We start from the raw sequence: 22,179 nt of genomic DNA, 5'->3' as shown, positions 1-22,179 counted from the left end.
TATGGGCAGTAGCATTTGTTGTAAGTAGTGTACTTGTCAATGCCAGGACATTGTACGCATTGCAGATCTTCCAAATATTATGCAAAGCAAACACGCATAACATAACATAAAAGGAGTGCATGAATATGAACTACTTTCATAGCGTCTAGCGCGTTTCTTCTGCCAGTCACGGGAATGCTCTAAAATATCTTATTCGTATCTTTACTAGTTTTTTTTAAATTATTTATTCGGTTTTAATATAATATGTACAAAACTTAAGAAACTAAAACCCGTTCTGAGCCATGCGGCATACCGGGTGCAAAGGTCCCCATCACAGCAGCGTTCTCCTTTACTAGATTACAATCTGATAGGTAGATTAGTCACTAGTCATCAAGACGAGAGAAGGTCTTTAGTTGTCAGGCTAAACTATTACTATATTTCCTAATCAATTTCAAGATCTTCAAGTCCTAAGTACCACTATACAGATTAGATTTCTTTATTTCATGATAAAAATCCCAACTAACATTATAAATGCGAAAGTAACTCTGTCTGTCTATCTGTTACCTCTTCAAACCTAAACCACTGAACCGATTTAGATGAAATTTGGTATGGAGATAGTTTGAGGCCTGAGGACGGACATAGGATCGTTTATATCAATCATCATCATCCTCCCACGCAGACGAAGTCGCGGTCAGAAGCTAGTACACCAACACATCAATTTGTAGAAATGTTTAATGAACTTAGAGGAATATTTCAATTGACTATTAATAGAACAATAAACTTTTACCGATGCTGTAGTAATGCTGCGTGCGAGTGATACAAAACGCTACAAATAATCGAAATAATCTTTGCCCTTGGCAGACATTAAGGCATCAACGTCAATCGATAGCAATTAAATAGATCGATTCTTACCTAGATCGAGTTTAGCTTAGCTTGTCGGTTTTGTTGCTAACTCAATAGTCAATACAAAGTAGTTACCTCTCTAAGTTATACTCATTAAGTTAAAAAAAAAAAGGTTTGTATGATTAAGAACTACTGCCGTATTCGAACTTCAAGATATTCACAAGAGACGACAAGTACTAGATCCATATAGTTATAGTTTAGATTTCAACTAGTTCTCTTTTGCAGCTCAATTCGGGCAACCAATGTCACTTTTACGTTAGATAGAGTTAGATATCTAAGTCATATCTTGTGGAAATCGTTCGAGTATCTCCAGAATCGCGCAAATGTCAAATTTGACAGGTTAGATCTTAAACATACCGTTATCGTATCTTGGTGATGTATAAAAGATATCTAATAGATGTCTATTTCAAAATTTAGTCCCTAGTATTTCTTGATATAAACTTGTGGTTGCCTCGAAGCCTTAGAAAGAAAAAGTTGAAAAAAAAAACTGCCGTAGTGTAACAATCTACATATAACATATATCATATTTTCACAAGCAGAACAATTAGCAAAATTAGTTTATTTATTTCAAAATATCCTTTTAATGCCAGTCTGTTCTTTTAACGATACTGAACCACAGATTAAAACCTTCACTATTATAGTCATAATAATCGTATGTTCTAGTAGTAGTAGTAGTAGTAAAATACTTTATTGTACAAAAAGAAACATAAAACATGAAAGAACACACATCATTCATCATTCATGTTCTCAACGTATTATTTGTATCCCCAGGACGTCAGGAATGGAAGGCAGCATCACAGTGAACGGCATGGAGCGGAACCTGTCGAGCTTCCGCAAGCTCTCGTGCTACATCATGCAAGACAACCAGCTGCACGGCAACCTGACGGTCGAGGAGGCTATGGCGGTCGCCACCGCGCTCAAGCTGCCCTCTGCCACCTCTAAGGCTGACAAACGCGAAGTGGTAAGTGCCTACCCCGGCTTTTGTGAAGTCCGGGAAGAAACATAGTTAACAGTGAACGGCATGTTCCGCAAGCTCTCGTGCTACGTCACGTAGGACAACTAGCTGTACGGCAACCTCTGACGATCGCGAAGGCTTATGGTGGTTGCCACCGCGCTCAAACTGCCATCTGCGACCTCTTACAGCTAACAAAAACAAAGTGATAACTAAATTCCTACACTAAAGTGTAGATACACTATCTACTAATTATTGATGTGGCTTCCGGATGCGGCGCCATTGTGATAGCCATCTAATAATGCTGCTTGTAGAACCTAACAAAGACTGGGTTGAAGCGTTAATTGTAACGAAACAGAAAATATTTGTTGAGTCAATATTTGTTCTTGTTTTGTCCTGTTTGTTTGTTGTAAGTTAGAAACCATCCTTGACATAGTTTATTAGAAATTGTTATTATATGTTTGTATCTCCTTTTTTGGAATCACAGGCCTATAAATCCCGGTCTTTTGATAGGCTTGCGTGGGGATATATATCTAACACGTAGAGGCCCTTTGGAGAGCTTTAATGTCATGTAGAACGCCTGCTGGAACCCGTTCACGGGTGCAACAATAGACACCCATGAACCGGTCTCAGCAGGCATTGAGACTATTGTAGAAAAAGTGAACAGTATGGGTGAAATCACATCTGTCAGCATCGAGCCGCATTTTATATATGAGAAATCGCTCGTTAGTATGAAGATGCGTACGCATGCGGAAAGCTGAAAGCAAGCGTACGTACCGGTCTATGGATTGAAGTTTGGGTGGACAATGAGACTGGGTTATTGCAAAGATGTCGGACACCTGCCATAACAATGTTTAGTACACGTTATCGAGGCAGGCGTTATTATATGTTATTATTGTACCTACATTCATTAATTAGCACAGATGTTTATGAATATGAGTACTGATGACCATCATATACATAAATTATGCAAATTGTACCTGGTTAATAGCAACGGCCAATTAATTCGGTCTAAAACAGGCAGCACAATGAGAATCCTTTTTAGCAATTGCATTATAAATGTTCCCTATAAAAATCAAGTACGTTTCAGTTGTCTGTCATATCCTTATAACAATAAAACTTTAAAGTAACTTCCTCGTTATTCGTGTATTAGCCCACGCCAAAAGTAATTGAGTATTTTGTGGTTGAAACTGGTTTCGTGCCAACCATGCATAATAAAACAGGCGTACGCACCGCGAATATTGACAACGTCGGACGCATTTTAAGATTGACTCATTTGGTAGAATTCTTTACGATGTCTTCCCGTCACTAAAACTAGCGGTAGGAAAATATCACATACATATTAATTACAAATAAATCTGGTTCAACTCTGGTACTTGTTTAAAAGCACCCCACCTGAGATGGGTACTTTGCTACCAGTGGTTTTGAATAAATAGGTAAGGTGAAACAATTTGCATTGATTTGTAAACTTGATGTTTGTGAAACTACGGGTCAAGAGGACTTGAACAATCATACCTACCGATTTAGCCTTTCTCTTCATCCTTATGCCATTCGTTGAGGCTTCTGTCCACCTGTGAAGGACGCATATTCATCGTCGTGTTATTAACTCCAGATCCAGGAGATCCTGGAGACGCTCGGTCTGGCGGAGCACCACAAGACCATGACATCGAATCTCTCCGGAGGACAGAAGAAGCGTCTCTCCATAGCCCTCGAGCTGGTCAACAACCCGCCCATCATGTTCTTCGACGAACCGACCTCGGGCCTCGACAGCTCCTCGTGTTTCCAGTGCATATCTCTGCTGAAGACGCTAGCGAGTGGAGGAAGAACTATAATATGCACGATCCATCAGCCGTCTGCTAGATTGTTCGAGATGTTTGATCACCTGTACACGTTGGCCGATGGACAATGCGTGTACCAGGGCAGCACGGGGAAATTAGGTACGTAAATTTTTGCCACTGAAGTTCTTTTTTTATCGATAGGGATTCTAATGGTTTTTATTTACCTCATAATTGTTTCAAGTCTGCTTGAGTTTTATATGCACACAAACCTTAACTGGTATGTATAATGTAATGTCTTGTTAGTACAATTAAAAGCTAACATTCCTTTTGCTTCGCCGTAGTCGGATAAAAATAAAGGACGCAAGCACTGATACTAAGATCAAAGGAGGTTTTGAAAGTGACGAGTTTTTTTTTCATTGTTTTTCAAATAATTAGTTAAAAAATCGTCTTAGTTAAATTAGCATGTAACCTTGAACATATTTATGAATAAAGAGTAAATATAATTAGGATTGGTATTGCAGTGTCATGGCTAGGCAGTTTGGACCTGCAGTGCCCGTCGTACCACAACCCCGCGTCCTTCATCATCGAGGTGTCGTGCGGCGAGTATGGGGACCACACCGGCAAACTAGTGCGCGCCATTGACAACGGAAAACACGACATTAGGTAAAAATAAAGATAGATGTCATATAATAGAAAAGTATTTAGAAAGGCCTCCCGTGGCTAGATTTGTGCGTCTACAGCTTTCGCAGTTCGCGTCAGCCGCGAAAGCTAATGATGCTAGACCAAGATCTAGATGTCTTTGTCAACGCTTTTAAATAACTTTCTCCATGCTTCCATTTCAAATTCGTATGAATCTCTCTTAGTGAAGCAATTGAGATGTAACAAAAGTCTTGTATTATATGGATTTGAACTAACCTTTCGAATGAAAGAAGAAAGGACAATTTTTCTCATTTACAAATTTATAATAGTCCATCCACTTTATTTAAAAATTGTTATACATTTCCAGAAACGGCCAACCTTTCCCTGAGGCGAAACTGCCCAACCTGAACAACAAAGAAGACATGCAGAACTCTCTGAACGCGGAGTGGAACAAGAACGACCTGTCGCAAGTGCAAGAGAAGTTCAAAGAGGACAAGTCTAACGGGTCGAACGGCACCGGCGCTGGAAACTTGCACAACGGAATATTGCAGTTGGCGGCTAATGAGATCGCCAAGGGAAAAGGTTTGTAAACCCTGCCGATCCTACCATTTAGCATTTATATTAGCAACCAAGGTTGCTAAATCTCATATTAATTAATGTTGTGTGAATATTAATGGATGGCCAGGAATATTATAGGCACGTCTAAAGTGATTTGAATATGCTGGTTATTGTACGTAATTGTGTACACGTGGGCGTGGATATACATTTTTTTTGTATTATCACGATTTTATTTTGCTTTAAATATATCAGCGTGGCCTACTTTCTTGTTCACCTTAGGTTAATATTTAGGTATATTAGATAAAATCACGAACATGTATTATTTGCGTTATCACAATATAATTTACATAAAAATGTTCGCGCGTTTTATAGTTCTATGTCGCTACTACTATTAATCGCGCAAAAATACATATAAAAATTTAAATACAACAACCTTGACATGTATGTATTTGGTAGTATATTTCCGGTTAAAATTCGGATTGCCTCGTAGTTCGATAGCTAAAATGGTAAGTACGGTCACTGTCATAATATTCATAATCAATAACACGTAAAAACATTTATTTTATGCTATAGTAACAGGGCTGCTTTAGGGTAGAGTTAGTGGGGCGTTCACCTAATGCGGTAGCCGAATCCAAGGGGTTGCCAGGCAACTAATATTGTTAGATCGGCCAACGACTCAATATCGACGCAGTTTATATTTCACGTTGAACTATCTTAACCTTCTGAATAATAAACTATTTAAGTTTTGTTTTACATACATTTTTGTCGTTGTCAATTGTCAAAAAAAAAAAATGCAGCGGGTAAACTATGTAGCGCGAAGAAACCAAATAATTACATTGCATGAGCAGGGCCGCAGGATGCGCGATATAGCTCGATCATTAAATATATCCAGAACAACTGTGCGTCTATGGATCGCTCGATACGGACGAGAGGGCCACACAGAAGACCGACGCCGTTTCAACCACCGCTCACAGCGGCTCACGGCTGAACAAGTTTATGAGATTCGCCAACGTTATGAAGAACATCCTTTCACGCCCACCAGATATTTCGCGGATCGGTTTGACGTTTGTTTACGCACAGTTCGAAATTATCTTCACGGTATTGGAATACATCACAGGCCACGCGAGAGAAAAGTAACATTGACTGAAGCAAACAAAATTGCAAGAGCTGATTTTGCACGCAGATACCAAAATTTCGACTGGAGCACTGTGATATTTACACATGAAAAAACCTTTCTTTTATCACGAGATGGACGTTTGAGTTCATGTAGATATGACGGGATCCCGTCGTATGCAGAAGAATATGATGATCGTATAAGTGTAAATATGTGGGGGTGGGTATCTTCTGCAGGGGTCGGAGAGCTCACCCAGATAGCTTCGCGAGCCAATGCTTTAGATTATGTAGAGACAATGGATGAAATCATGGTGCCTACCGTGCGAAACGTTTATCCGCAGGAAGAAGTTCCAAATATACACACCGTTCACGATAATTGTCCAATACATAAAGTAAGGGTCACCAAAAACTGGTTTCGCCAGCATCCCGACATAATTGAAATTCCTTGGCCCAGCAAATCACCCGATTTAAATCCAATTGAGAATATATGGAGTATCATAGTACATAAGTGGGAAAATGGGCGAGAAGGCACGAAACAAGCCTTGGAGGACCATTGCCATGAGGTTTGGGAATCCTTGCGTGGTTCAGATATTTGTAGTCGTATAGACGAATCGATGCCGGCCCGACTCCAAGCTGTGTCTGAAACTCATGGGGCCTTATACTAGATAGGATATAAATATCCCTAATAAAATACTCAGAATGTAATGTATGATAATCATTTCATCGTAGTTTATTATACTTTTGGATCCCGTCTTATAACAATTGAGGTCGACCGACTTATTTCGGATACGATATCAAATGTTGACTTTATAAGCAAACGGTACTTGGGGTAGCCGCTAATTTCTTTAATCACCCGTAGCAACTACCGATAACTTCCGTCTGGTCGTTGTGGCTGGTAGTAACAGCAAATTGGACATAGTCGGCTGTGTTCAATTTTGGCGAGAGAGAAAGATTAGAAAGATGTTAAATGGTGAACTGAGCTCGGAAAGGCTCGGCAAATATACATGTCAAACTGCGGCACAAACTTGATGTTAGCGTTGCGACGAAAGATAACCCTTACAATTATTGATGTCATCACCAATTTGAATTTAAAACGCTACGCGAATCCAATTCCTTGACTACATAATTGCGCCACTATATGTATTATCGTCATTGTACAGATATACTATATTTATTTTTAAAGATATCTAGTGGAAGATAGGCACAAATTAACGATATTTATATTACATTAATGAACTGATTTCAATACAAACAAGCATAATTGACACCGCGATATCTAAGGGCGAAGGTTGAACGACGAAGTTACTTCCTGTTTGTAAGGTTGTTTTTCCTCGTTTCACTCCGTACTCGAACTACGGATTAATCTTCAGCTCTTATATTACTATTGCGTAACAGTAATATTCCATTTTAATCATTTAGTTTAACGTGTATGTAAACTGCCCTTGTAATGACATCAGGGACGGGCTTAGTTAATTTGATCAAGCCAACTTACTGCATAATTATTGTGTTGTAAGATTATAATGAATTTGCTACTTTCAAGCAAAAAAAACCTATCATAATAGCAGTTTTATTCGAGGATATAGTATGACTAGTTAACATTGCGGGAAGCCTTTGAATGAACTGGAGATCATCGCGTAGTGCCTGAAATTAAGATAAAAACCTTATAGGTAACTAATCATTGCAGTGTTTTTCTCAAACATGCGTGGAAATATTGTAGCTATGATGCATTAATAGATTGTGAAACGTTATGTTGGGTGTGCTCAACCGAGACGCGCCGACAATAATTTTTGTACAACGTTGCCGGCTTAATCACCTATCTCCCGGCCTTTGTAGTAATGTACTATTATACTGTACTTTTAAGTGAACGTAATTACGATCACTGTTGTAGCTGGCCCTTCAAAATAGAATAGCGCTCTCCCATCCGAGATATACTTGTTGAATTATAATTAGAGAGCGGATTTGAAGTAGCGATCTCAATATTAATATGGATATGACTGGTATAATTTATTATTTTTTCTACACACAAAAATAATGTAACTTATCGGAACAAAAAAGTAAAAACCTTTTTGGAAGCTTTTGTAAATATTGGGCAAAAATTATGATGATAATAAATAAATGTGTGTAGAAAAAATAATAAATTATACCAGTCATATTCAAATTAATATTGAGATCGCTACTTCAAATCCGCTCTCTAATTATAATAAACCAGCGACCCGCTCCGGCTTCAAACGGATTAACAAATTATACATAAACATTCCTCTTGAATCACTCTCTTCTCTTTTTGGAGAGTCCCTATGTATGCTTAAAGATCTAAGCGTACATAGGGACAGACAGCGGGAAGCGACTTTGTTTTAAACTATGTAGTGATGTATAAATAAGTAATATATGTGCAGGCGAGCCGCTGGTGGTGCAGATGGAGCTGGAGAAGCCGGACAACACGGAGGCGGCGCTGCTGGGCGGCGACGCCTCGCCGCGCCGCTACGCCACCTCCGAGCTCACGCAGTTCTGGGTCGTGCTCAAGCGCACCTTGCTCTTCAGTCGGCGGGATTGGGTCAGTTGTAGCTCTTATTTGTATTGCATCAAGGTTCCATTTCTAACTGATCTTAACTAACTACTTCATACGAGTACAACGGTATTTTAGTGTTTATCTTGGACTTATCTACATTAGAGTTTGGGACATTAGGCTTTCGTCCATTTAGCACTAACGCTGTCCTGGGTTGTGATAAAGTGAAATCCGATCTTCAGCTTGTAGTATCAAGAATAAATAATCGGCCACGGATGTTTAAGACATAGAGATATACACAATGTGCCAGTGACATAGAAAAAAAATGCTTTTGAACTTGAATCTTGGGTTAGTGGCTCAGAACTATTTAACGAATTTGTTAGATCATACACAACAGAATACGAGGCAGTTTAGGTATGTGGATAGTGGATATATTTGTGCCCCACCGTAGCGTGTAAGCTACTGAGGCCGAGTAAACTTTTGTACGAGTAAAAGGAAGATTTTTTTTTATTGTACCTAGTCGATTTCAAGTTATTCAAACGTTTTGCATATTGATAACCATAAAAATTTATATGACAGACTCTGATGTACCTACGGCTTTTCGCGCACGTGCTGGTGGGTCTGCTGATCGGCGCGCTGTACTACGACATCGGCAACGACGGCGCCAAGGTGCTGTCCAACCTCGGCTTCCTCTTCTTCAACATGCTGTTCCTCATGTACACTTCCATGACCATCACGATCCTCAGCTGTGAGTACTATAACGTGTCATACAAGCTGTCAAACACCGATCGCTTGACATTTTTCAGTGAACTCTTTTGGCAAGCCAATAGGGGTGACGGGTGGTAACTAGAGCCAGGGGGGTGTCACTCCGCAGTTTAGGTACATTTGGCCGGCGCGCCCATCAGACAGGCGTATAGCAGTGGGCTGCCGCTCGGCGTGCACGATAGTCGTGTTACGTGGCGCTCGCGCAAAATTGAAAATACACAATGGCTTCGAAACTTACTCCGCGAGAATCAGACATGCTATTTTCGGATAAAACATGTATGTTTACATAATCAACGTTTGTAATTCCTACATATTTATCTTAAAAACAATAAATCAGTGGGTATAGGTATAAAAACTTGTCAAGTGATAACCCCGTGCCGACACTCGCAGCTTGGTCATAAAACTGCGGCGCGCAAAGGAGATTCACGGTTCGTGCGCGGTTATAAGTTTCAATTTTGCTTGCAGGCGGCGATATAGGTGTAATTTTATACCTAAACCTGACTTTTGTGAAGGGGTGAATTTTCTGTACGGTAGTACTATTAGTTATTCTATGCTAGAGCTACCAAAAGTCGATAACTCGAACGGCCATGCTGTATCACTAACCTAGTGATTTGCGTAAATAAGGGCATGGCGGCTTCTCTTTTGTTTATCTATATTAGCGTAAACACAAGACCAAATATTTGACACCTTGCTGTCAACTTTATTGCTATGACATTATGATTGAAAATGTCGATTATTGGAGCTATGTCGACCACTGGAAGCTCTACGTTAGGTTATTTTATATAAGAGTACTAGTATTCAGGGAGGTTTTTGTTTATGATAAAATGCCTACCGTTGTATACCTACTGACGAATTAATGTATCGTTGGATTGATCCTGGGTTGTAGGTATAATGACGCAAAATACGTATAATTGGTTTTAAATGTTGAATGTTGTTTTTTTGCAGTCCCTCTGGAGATGCCCGTGCTAGTAAAAGAGCATTTTAATCGCTGGTACTCACTGCGCTCCTATTACCTGGCCATCACTGTCTCCGATATACCATTCCAGGTAATGTATTAAGTAATTAAAGTTAACTAGTTTTATCTAAGACTAGCATCATATAACTTTTAAGATGTAGAATTTATTTGAAGGTTTTACCATTTTTATAAGGAAAATGTGAGAACTTTGAGACTTCATAGTCGGTTTATTTAGATGCATACTAAAAATCTTAACTCATAATAAAAAAGTTTTTGACCAAGTCATACACATTTCAAACACAGGTAGCTAAAAATAATAGTTATAACGTTCCTAATAATGTTGAAACGTTCCTAGTGTTGTCAATAACGCTCATTTTGAGGCTTAAAGACTCGAACCCTTCAGACTCTCGAGGCTTAACACTTCAAAGGCGGCAAAGACGATTTCTTATATCCATACGCGTAAAATATATGTATATGTAAATACAATTCTCAAATATAGTCGAGTCTTCAAGACTTACGAGTCTTGAGGGCTCGAGTATTTAAGCCTAAAAATAAGCGTTATTCACAACACTGAACGTTCCAGTTCGGCTGTAGGGTTCATGGTCTAATAAAACATGGTCTTCTCTTCCCAGAGTGTCACTTGCCTACGTCACAATAACATTGCCACTTTATTTCAACATAACATGTTACATGGGTACATTATATCTATGGTTAATAAGTTAATTTATTTCTTTATAATTTAATAATTTTCATTTATATGTATTTTATCTTAAATTTTACAATAACACGTCATTTTTAATTATTCGTTAGCAATATCTTCCGATTCACGAAAGAAATTTCAGACGTTCGGGTAATTCTGTTTACACTACTGGCAACACAGGATAGCGCTGTCACATTTGACAATCCGCCATTTTGTCCCTGACCGACCGTCCTTGTCGAACGGGTGTTAATTGTTATTTCCTTCTCGCTCAGTGTCAGCAGTCGCAGTGTTTTCCAAACTTTTCACGTCGTAAGCTTCGTAATTAATGTTTTGTTACGAAAATGGTTGGCTGCTCTATTCGGAACTGTAAGAGTAGGAGTGAAAAGTGCAGTATAGATTTGTTTTATTTTACTATGTTTCTACATGAATAACTTAAAATTAATGCCGTTAAAAAAAATTTCACTGTTGGTTAAAATTCTCCCACATTTTAAAGTTTGAGAACCTGTAAACAGCATGATGACGTAGGCAAGTGCCAGTTAGGTCATTCGCGAATCTCGGAAGAGAGTACCAGGCGGAGTATATTATTATTTTCATAGTCTACATCTAGCATCGAGTAGCGGAACTATCAGTACTGCTACTTGACAATAGATAGCACCGACCGGAAAGTCTTATGTTGTTGAGCATAAGTTAACTTAAAATAAAATACAAATAAAATACTTACTAATAAAATACTAATAAAATACTAAAATACTAATACTAACCTGTTAATGTGTGTCAGGCGATATTCTGCGTGATCTACGTGGTGATCGTGTACCTGCTGACGTCACAGCCGCTGGAGTGGTTCCGGTTCTCCATGTTCCTGACGTCGTGCCTGCTCATCTCCTTCGTGGCGCAGAGCGTGGGACTCGTGGTCGGCGCCGCCATGAACGTGCAGGTAAACTCTCCGTTAGGGCTCATTTAGACGATGCGAGAACTCGCATGCGAGTTTCATTACATTGCGGGTTTTGATCGGTCGGTTGAATTGGACGTAACCAACAGTCCGCAATGTAACTAAAATCGCATGCGAGTTCGCGCGCCGTCTTAATCAGCCCTTATTATTGAATGTAGACGACATCCTACTTTCAACATCATACTCTGTATATTATCAAGCATTGACGAAGAAGAGTTGTGACCACATAGATACTCTTTTACTTGTATAAGTAACACTACGTCGCAAGCCGCGCCATTCAGATACAGCTTACATTGTTTTAAATTAGAACACCCCTAGAATTCAAAAGCTAACCAGGACGGATATGGTGGTCGTTCTTGTCTACGTGACGGCGTGATAAAACGGTGTCCGACACTTAATCCCGCAGTTTTAAAAAGGGACGGTTATTTTGTCACGTGGCTGTTAAAGCTATCCATAATACGCCTGCTCGACGGTGTCCAACTGGCGGCGATCAGCGAAAAGCGACTAGCTATGAGCGAGTATTTTTTCTTCGCAGGACATTGCATTTCTTACTCGCCGGCAGTTTGAATACATTAACGCATGCATCTTTTTACCTAAACATCTACAGCTGCCTCAATATGTGAGCCCCCATCATGTATAGTGATCTGTGCTAGATATTTGACTGTAAGCTGCAGCTCGCTAGAGATCGCTAAAATATCTTGTTGTATTTCAGAACGGCGTGTTCCTGGCGCCGGTGATGTCGGTGCCGTTCCTGCTGTTCAGCGGGTTCTTCGTGTCGTTCAACGCCATCCCGGTGTACCTGCGCTGGATCACGTACCTGTCCTACATCCGCTACGGCTTCGAGGGCACGGCGCTCGCCACATACTCCTTCGACAGGGAGAAGTTAAAGTGCACTCAGGTCAGTACTATGTACAAGAAATGCGTTTATTTTAAATTATGTACCTACACATGTGCCTGCACTGCACCTCCTAGTTATAGTTTAGTTTTAAGAAACATTTGCTGTGCCCTGACAGGGTTCATGTGTGAACTTACCCTGATGTAATATCTGTCCTGTACTCGTACCACATGATTATTATGCAATAAATTATGAATTATGAATTACTAATTACTTATACGAACAGTATCGTCCTGAGCAGGGATGTTGCGGATGCCGATTTTTTGACATCCGCGGATGCGGATTTTTAAAGGCTCACATCCGTGGATGCGGATGCGGATGTCAAGATAGATACATAAAAAACGTCGAATAATTACATTTTAGTAATTTTTATTTACAAAAGCCGGCCAAGTGCGAGTCGGACTCGCTTTCCAAGGGTTCCGTACATTAAGTCCCACTCACGCCTGACTGCTCATTTCTAATAGGTTTTTTGGCCTGAATTACCTAGCAGTCTAGCACTTACGCCGATGCTAAGACGTTCCTGTACCGACCTGTTCCACATCCGCATCCGCATTAAACTCCGCATCGATTTTATGCGAATGCGGATGTTGAAAATAATGCGAAAGTTCCGCGGTTGCGGATGCGGATATTCGCAACATCCCTGGTCCTGAGACCCAGCAGCAGTTTTGTTTTTGAATTGGAATCCTTAAGTTGTCAATAGAAGTTCATTTAGATATGTTGGAATCTTCTATCTCTCCTCTCCATGTGATCACATTACAGCCGTCTAGTCTAGTTAGTTCATCAAGCCATAAAACCATAGCGAGGCGAAATATGCAACAAATGAAACTAGTATTGTTTCCCCAGGCGTACTGCCACTTCAAGAACCCGCGCACGACGCTCGAGGAGCTGGACATGGGACAAGCGGACATCTGGCTGGACGTGGCGGCGCTGTGCGCCATCTTCCTCGTGCTGCGCATCTCCGCTTTCCTCTTCCTGCGCTGGAAACTCAAGTCCACCAGATAAGCTACTCCGTGTCTTTATATACGTACTATAGATTATCGTATCACTCGAGGTAGCTTGTATGTATACATTCGTGTGCCGTTCTCAGGCAAATGCTATCGCGTGTTGGCAGCTAGTTACCTATACCTTCACAGATATGTTGATGGCCGTTGAAATGGTACCGCTTGTTTGAGAACGTCATATATAGTAAAATTAGCGTTCGTTACTGATTTTAACAATAATGAACATCTTCCAATGAGCAGCTGTGTTCATTTAGCGTCCCATACGAGGTTTTAAAGAATCGTTTAAAAATGTCGTTATTTATAAATTGAGATAATGAATGAAACTAAAGAAAGGAATAAATTATAGAAGTAAGAGTGAAAAGGCATGTTACCAATCTTAACGTATGTGATAATGATCGTGAAATGTGTACTGAAATGAATGAAATTAAAATTTGACTTTTTATGAAGTGGAATAGTCTCCCAAAAATCGACTAAATAATTTAAATTATTAGGACGTTTGCCTAGAGTCGACATATTTTGACGATAAATATCGCATGACAAAGATGTCACGTTAAATAATAATAAATTCGTAGTTTGAGGAAGTTGTGACTCACTCTGCCACGAACTTATGTATAACTTGCTCAAATCGATTTAGTACTGTTCGTTTTAAAACTTCATATACCATGACAAATTGTATTTAAGATTTCCTGTTTGACATCCGAATGAAACTAAGTGCCTTGTTACAATCAAATTATTTAAATTGTGATATCTAATGTGATTTATAATGTATTGCCAAAATGAGACAATTTATGAACTGACATACCCGCAAATAATATACTTATGAACTATGAACTGAACTGTTTTGTTTGTGAGCTGTACAAGACATTTCACATGCAAAGATTATTCGTAAAGCATTTGAATAATAGTTAGAACAAACTGTTACTAATTAAAATCATTATTTTATTCGAGATCTGAAATGATATTGATAATTATTGCGCAAAGCAACAACTTGGATTTTTGGTAAAAGTTAATGATTTTATTACTATCTCAATAGTTAGGTACCTACTTTGAGATGTATTTATAGTATCTAATTCTGCCACTAAATGTAACAAGAACTACAACTCTAAGTCTCCAGTGGTGTTTGCCACTTTTAAAAATTAGAACCGAGTGTCTTGCCCTGGTATGGCTTGCCTTTTCCTATCTTTGTAAAGCTAAAATGATATAAGTATAATGTTATTCATAAGACGACACCCAGGAGTATTCTAATCATAGCAATGGTGTTTGACTCTCGAAAACTTATTACTCAACAAATATTAATAAATACTTTACAGCTTTTTACGCAGGGATCACGGTCAATATTGTACTTAGCATAGTTCTTATTATTATTATACTCTAGGTAGAAGAATTCGACGGTTATGTTATTCGGTTAGTTTTAATTATGGTTATAAAATGTTTTGTATATTTTTAATAAATGGTTTATGAAGTAATTGTTATTTTTAACATTATTTAGGTAAGCATTGCTTATCACCATGAATGAACCTAAAGTCTATTTTTTTATTCGGTAGACTGAAATGACAGTTAATAGTATGAAATGACATTTCATGTTCATACAATTAACTGTCATTTCAGTCTACGGAATAAAAAAATAGACTTTAGATCCACCTACACTGAACTGATCGCTTCAACTAAAATAAATCTGGCCATGAACAAAACATAGATAATAATAATTGCAACCCAATAAACCGCAATAATTCAGTAGGTATGTATTTTAATAGTCACCTACTCGTGTTTGTTATTCGGCTTTGGAGGTAATTATTTTGGGAAAATAATCACATTTGTTTGTGGTTTTTAAAAAAGCAAGGAAAACTTTAGACTAGAGATCAAGAAACTCAAACTAAAAACCCAACTATATGTACCTAATAAGGTACAGTTGTTTGTTTTTAGGGTTCCGTACCCAAAGGGTAAAAACGGGACCCTATTACTAAGACTCCGCTGTCCGTCCGTCCGTCCGTCTGTCACCAGGCTGTATCTCACGAACCGTGATAGCTAGACAGTTGAAATTTTCACAGATGATGTATTTCTGTTGCCGCTATAACAACAAATACTAAAAACAGAATAAAATAAAGATTTAAGTGGGGCTTCCATACGTATACAACAAACGTGATTTTTGACCGAAGTTAAGCAACGTCGGGCGAGGTCAGTACTTGGATGGGTGACCGTTTTTTTGCTTGTTTTGCTCTATTTTTTATTGATGGTGCGGAACCCTCCGTGCGCGAGTCCGACTCGCACTTGGCCGGTTTTTTACATTTTGCTTTGACCTAGGTAGTTGCTGGTGAGGCCGGTAGCGTTTACTTGCGTTGTTAGCAATTGGAACTTATTGTTCAGGGAAAACCTTTGTCGTTACAAGAAACTCGCTTACATAATCTTGCCTACCTTTGTTTGTGAAACGGGTGCAGTAAGTATCTACAATGATTATTTATTATATTGTATTAGATTGTCTACAAGTTACTTAGCACCTAAGTACCTATATCCTAGTGTGTCCATGGAAAACATATGGCATCACAGTGAACAACACTTCGTGGCTGTTGCATAATGATGAACACGGACCAGGTAAGAGTTTCAGTTCCTAATATCATTTACGTTTTACTTTTAAGAACGCAGGCAGTGTATAGTGTTCGGTCATAAAATTGTGTTGTGATATGATTTATTCGAAGAACTTATTTTAATGGGACGTAAGTGTAGATACGTATGACTTTCCTAATTACGCCAAACAACAAAACCTTGCAAATAACTAATTTAATGAAATCAAACCAAATGATAAATGATTCACATGGTGTAAAACTCCGACCACGCTAAGTTTGCAAAGCCGCGTGGATGGACTCCACGTATATTTATGTCTAGAGTCTCTACCTACTTTTATCCAACATTTGGGTCCATTTAATTAAGGTAATGAACGAATGTAACCAAGTAGTAACAATCAAGCAAATAGGTAATTATTCATTCACACTAGCTATAAAGACTACCCTAAAAGTACTCATTTAGAAGCACAGATTATGTCTAAGCAGTGTTTATAAGTCAGTGCACTTAGTTATTAGGTACAAAGAACTCATGAGTGGTTTGACGGAATTATGACCGCACTCTGTAATCTTGTGACATACTTACTGTTGTAGGAAATAATTACCGAGTGTAAGCATCTGCATATTCTGAATCGAAATCAGAAAAATGTTGACTTTAGATTAGTTTTGGAGACTTTGTTCTTTGTAAAGGTATACTTTACAATTATCCGCATCATCCCGCAATCCCCAAATTCTGAGAAAAGTAGCAAGTGAACAATTTATTTTTAATTGTTTAAATAGAAGATTTTACTTTCTTGAGTGCCGTGACGTAATGTCCTTAGTTTGAGGAAATTAAGGCCAAGTAAAAAAGAGTTCTGCTCTTATTTACTTAGTAGTAGAGTAGATTACCAGTATGTAGTAGAGGAAGATCTAATAGTTTCTTATGAGTAGGAGAAGATAAGTATCAGTCTCCTTAGCCAATATTTATAAACTGTTCCTAGGTAGGTAATAGGTAGGGTAGAGCGGGGCAAGTTGAGCACAAACATATGCCAAAACAGACGGTTTAGAACAAATCTTATCTACTGAGTTCGATACAACATTTATTTGGGACGAAACAAAATTCTTGTTTTACCTATTAATAAACAGCAAAATGTGATCAAGTAACAAAAGTCAGATATGCTCAAGTTGCCTCGATAGTGAGATAAGATGAGCATGGGCATGGGGTAAGTTGACTGAGGGTCGCGACCACATGAGGTCGTTATTTTGTGCATTAAAGCTCTCCATTCTGCACGATTTGGCAGATTGTATTCCCCTCCCGCGGACCTCTCTTTTCGTATATCGGGTTCCCGCGTCCCATGTTTAGTTTTGGACATGTTTTGATTGTTCTACTTATCCCTTACCCGCTTGCTCAACATGCCCCTTCCTACCCTATTAATAATTGCCCTCAGTCGACAATTGAGTTAATTATCATACGACTTAGTTGTCTTAACGCATATCTAGGGATAATTACTAGCTGACATTATGTGAACAATTTGCATTCAATTGATAATGACAATTTAAGCACCATGCAAGTGGACTTTGTTCTAGAATAATTGGTGCCTAATAACTGCCTATATTATGTGCTGCCACTAAGAAACAACAACAATACAATTGCTTGGTAGAATCCACATTGTACCAGGAAATTGTATGATTGGAATTTTTGGCATTTTGTAGTAGGTCATCAATACAGTTTAGTAGGTAAAAAAAAAACCTCATCAATCTTTTGAAAAAGTAAAGAAAACAACGGAAAATGGACCTATCCTTCTTGGTCCTGGAACAAATTAATATGTGAGTAGGTATCCATTTATTCCCTGCGGGGACTAGTGGAAATCAAATTATTCCTTTTCATCCCGTCCGGCAGAAAAGGGAAGGAATTCCTATTTGTTTTCGTTTCGTGCTAACGGCACCAGGGCTAACGAAAATACACTAACATTTGTCAGTTAGTGGGTCAAAATTATATTTGTTTACTGTTGTTTTTTGTCCCCAAAAATGTGACGGAGTGGAGCTTTAGTTTATAATTTTCTCAAGAAAATTATAATTTACAGCTGGAAAGACATGCAATAGCATTAATTTTTTATTTATTTGTTAAAAAATAAACAAAATAGAAGCGTGACAGAAATGTCAGAAACAAGACAACGAAAAGAATTTTGACCCTAGTCCGACACGTTCTCACAAAATTGCGTCATAACGAAGATTACGAAGAAACATATATTATGTTGCACATTAAGGAATAGGGTCTAGAACTCATATTCCTATGATACCTACGTATACAGGGACAACCATACCTTTGCATATAGGTAAGGTACGCGTACACTACGCAATGAGGTTTGAAGACACACATTTCCACCTTTCCGCTGAATGGCTGATCTAATAATACCTTACTTTCGTCAAACCTAAAATTGCCACTACGATTTTGACGGCTCATTGTAACATTGTATTGGCAATTTAATTGGCTCTATCCTGCGGAGTTAGGGTAGAGTGATTTATAAGTATACCTACGCCATTGATTGACACCATCTGTAGGGTAATTGGAATGATGATATTGATTTTTTTAGTTACAAATCTTTTAGTTACTACTTCATGGTGTTCCCTATTTCTCCATTGAAATATACAGAATTACACAATTCCCTACAAGTTAGTTCATAGTTAAAATTACACAATACAAGTATATTACCAGTTGATGATGTGATGCCACACCACTGACTCTGCCAAGGCATTATTCTAGCTTCGCTACGGTTTACGACATCAATCTTAAGCGATTTATTAGCTAGCACCTCTGCAGTTTAGTGACGATGACTAGGCATGCAAACTAGTTATACTTATATTAGGTAAACAGTAAATTTCAATTGCCTAGTTGCACCAAGCTGCACTCGTCATCTGTGTTCACATGTAGTACGTACGAGGATTTTACTGGAATTGAGTTCACAAAGCAAAAACGAAACCTATACCTATATTGTTATTATTTTTTGTTTGTATAACCGCTATACGCTATAGGGGAGACTGGGGAGACTTGATCCTAGGGAAACTTGGTCCCCTAAGTCATTCTAACTCTACTACGTTGTCAAAACCAGAACATAATGACGACTAATCTGGCCTAGTGGGTAGTGACTATCTTCTTATTCTTACTATTCTTCTTGCACCCTTTTTACATGTCTCTGTTTAGCCCGACGGTTGACTGGTAGAGAATTGCCATTTGTACAATATTTTTGTAATTTGTGAAGTAAGGTTTAAATAATAATAAAAAATGTTTAGCTTTTGTCAGGCGTGTCTCACTCCGCGATTTCGTCGCTTTGCTACAGGTAGCTAAAAGTACATCCGTTCGGCCCCAATTTTGGGGAAAGCCATAAGCCGCGCGTGGCGCTGTCGCCACCTCGCGGCCATATCTGTGCTGATCGTACGTAACAGACGCGTTTTGTTAGAGAGTGAGTCTTCTGTACTTAGTACTATTATTTATTCTGTGCTTTTGTTACAATTCTACTTAATTCGTAAGTTACGATAACGATAAGAGTTACGAATCGTAACTCTACATTTGTCGTTTGTTCCAGTCAGACATGCGTTATCTTCATCTCTGCCACAGCCGAGCGGAGCAATGTATAAAGAAAAAAGCGGCCAAGTGCGAGTCGGACTCGCGTTCCAAGGGTTCCGTACATTACACAATTTTGTAACAATAATTATGTTTTTTTTTTGATGAAAAGGGAGTAACATGTTTCTAATAGGTTTTCCTGTCATCTTCAGGTGTTACCTGAAGATGACAGTCTGACAGTCTCACTCATAAGGGGGGGGGGGGATGGTCATTTTATCTGGGGGCACGGCAGTGCCCCCGCTAAGTCGAGCAAAACAAAGAGGCACGGCCGTACCATCCTTTTCTCGAAGCGATTCAGGCCATTTTCGACGTCCTGTAATTTTGTGCTGGCTGAAGCTGGAACCCTGAATTTTCAGTAATATATAGGGCTTATCATGCTTAAGATATATTCTCAAAAACATTCAATGTGAACTAGTAGTTTAAGAATTATTGTACGTCAAAGTTCCTTATTTTGGAAACTGACACACTCACTCACTCACTCACCTACGATCATCACAATTCTAAGGTACTTCTAGTACACCCACAAGCTTCAAATTTTAAACATAAGTAGTTTTCAGCTTATCAAGCCATAGAAAACCTAAAAATATTGCAATATCAGTCACGTTTTAAAGATCTAAGAACTGCATAAGTAAGTTTGTAATCCCATATAAATATATGCTATTACAAAGTTACTGTTGCAGTTCCTACAAATAGTAGGTAAAGTAAAGGTACACTACGATGTACGATGTGAGTATGAATGAAGATGTGTTTCTTTATGATATGTGTATACATAGTATGGGTATGAGTACCCGAAAAGAAGGACTGCCTACAAAAAGACATGAGATCCCATCAAAAACATTACATGTAAAAAGGTGCAAGTCTCGCAACGCTTCTACTACAAAAAAGTTTTGAGATGTAATGTGAAACCAAGTCGGTTATTTTAATCAGTGCCAGGGGGTGTTCAAACTGTATCAAATATATATCTTTAATTTGTAATACATATAATGACTTGGCAATCGCACATAATGCTTTACTCGTACCGTAAGTACTCGTAAATATGTGTAATGCTCGAACTGCAATTAGCGCTAGCGTTATGTTTCATTAATCATTATGCAGCCGTGCGATGTCCAAGTCATTATACGTATTACAAATTAAAGATATATATTTGATACAGTTTTAACACCCCCTGGCACTGATTAAAATAACCGACTTGGTTTCACATTACATCTCAAAACTTTTTTGTAGTAGAAGCGTTGCGAGACTTGCACCTTTTTACATGTAATGTTTTTGATGGGGTACTTATTTTCTTGAATAACTGCTAAACTATTTATCTTAAAATTATAAAAAAAATATTTGAGATGAATGAAATGAAATGATGAGATGAAATGAGCTCTTTCATTTGATATGTATAACACGATATAGTTACATTGCTGTTTTACCCCCAAAAGTGGTCTTCATATTTAAAATTCTGTTTTTTACGTTACATGTATTTTTAACAATATGTTTTTTTAATGATAAGTGAGTAAATAGTAGATTGTTAACCAAGGGGTGAAAGGCACTCATTTCTGCCGAGGCAGTAGCTCGAACGCAGTGAGAGCGCCAATAGTCCGAGGCTGAAATGATGCCTTTCACCTGAGTTAAACACTCTACTTTTCATTTCGAATACGAGGAAAGTAAAATGCATGTGTTTTTTAAAAAGATGAGTAAATATAAATTTTCATAGTATTTCTTGAGGGTACTTTCAATTAACAATTTAGCCAAACGGATCGTTATTTATGGAATGCGGAGTTAAATATCAGAATGGAAATTGTATAACAAATCCATTTAAACCCAAATTTCAATTGCCCATTGTAATTTTTTACTTGGAACGTAAAATGCTCTAGTGCAGAAACGTATCATTTTCTGCACACCTTAGAACAACAATGACCCTCTTTCAGAGCACGAGAAATGAAAATGTCTTTAAAAAACCCGTAGGGGTCGGATCAAAAACTAAGTACTTAAGTCCGACTCACGCTTGACTACACATTTCTAATAGGTTTTCCTGTCATGGATAGGTAAAGAACTATTTAGTGTATTTTTTTCAAAATTTTAGACCCAGTAGTTTCAGAGATAAAGGAAGGGGGGAATGGTAATGTTTTGCCTATTTTCTTGAATAACTGCTAAACTATTTATCTTAAAATTATAAATAAAATATACTTGAGATTCTCAAAATGAGCTCTTTCATTTGATATGTAACACGATATAGTTTAAAACACTTTATTTTTCAATTTGCTCTTTTACCCCCCAAAAGTGGCCTCCATATTTAAAATTCATTTGTTTACGCTACATGGCCGTCTTTGGGTCACAAACTTACA

General features: G+C 38.3%; 1 protein-coding gene across 2 annotated transcripts in view; it reads left to right on the top strand.

Annotated features, from left to right (window-relative positions):
• The window catches only part of LOC134650390 (ATP-binding cassette sub-family G member 1), a 43,083-nt gene extending 29,295 nt beyond the window's left edge, over positions 1-13,788 (top strand). For both annotated transcript variants that reach the window (XM_063505354.1, XM_063505348.1), the window contains 10 exons: positions 1,654-1,843; positions 3,447-3,771; positions 4,134-4,275; positions 4,619-4,833; positions 8,316-8,473; positions 9,005-9,173; positions 10,136-10,236; positions 11,624-11,779; positions 12,507-12,692; positions 13,533-13,788. In XM_063505354.1, coding sequence (XP_063361424.1) covers positions 1,654-1,843; positions 3,447-3,771; positions 4,134-4,275; positions 4,619-4,833; positions 8,316-8,473; positions 9,005-9,173; positions 10,136-10,236; positions 11,624-11,779; positions 12,507-12,692; positions 13,533-13,691 — 1,801 coding nt within the window. In that variant the 3' untranslated portion in view covers positions 13,692-13,788. The remainder of the gene's footprint in view (positions 1-1,653; positions 1,844-3,446; positions 3,772-4,133; positions 4,276-4,618; positions 4,834-8,315; positions 8,474-9,004; positions 9,174-10,135; positions 10,237-11,623; positions 11,780-12,506; positions 12,693-13,532) is intronic.
• Positions 13,789-22,179: the final 8,391 nt, after the last annotated feature.

The sequence above is a fragment of the Cydia amplana genome, chromosome 1 (genome assembly GCF_948474715.1).
Source record: "Cydia amplana chromosome 1, ilCydAmpl1.1, whole genome shotgun sequence".
Classification (NCBI taxonomy): domain Eukaryota; kingdom Metazoa; phylum Arthropoda; class Insecta; order Lepidoptera; family Tortricidae; genus Cydia; species Cydia amplana.
The sequence above is the reverse complement of the archived record's forward strand: the minus strand, read 5'-3'. Positions and strand labels throughout refer to the sequence as shown.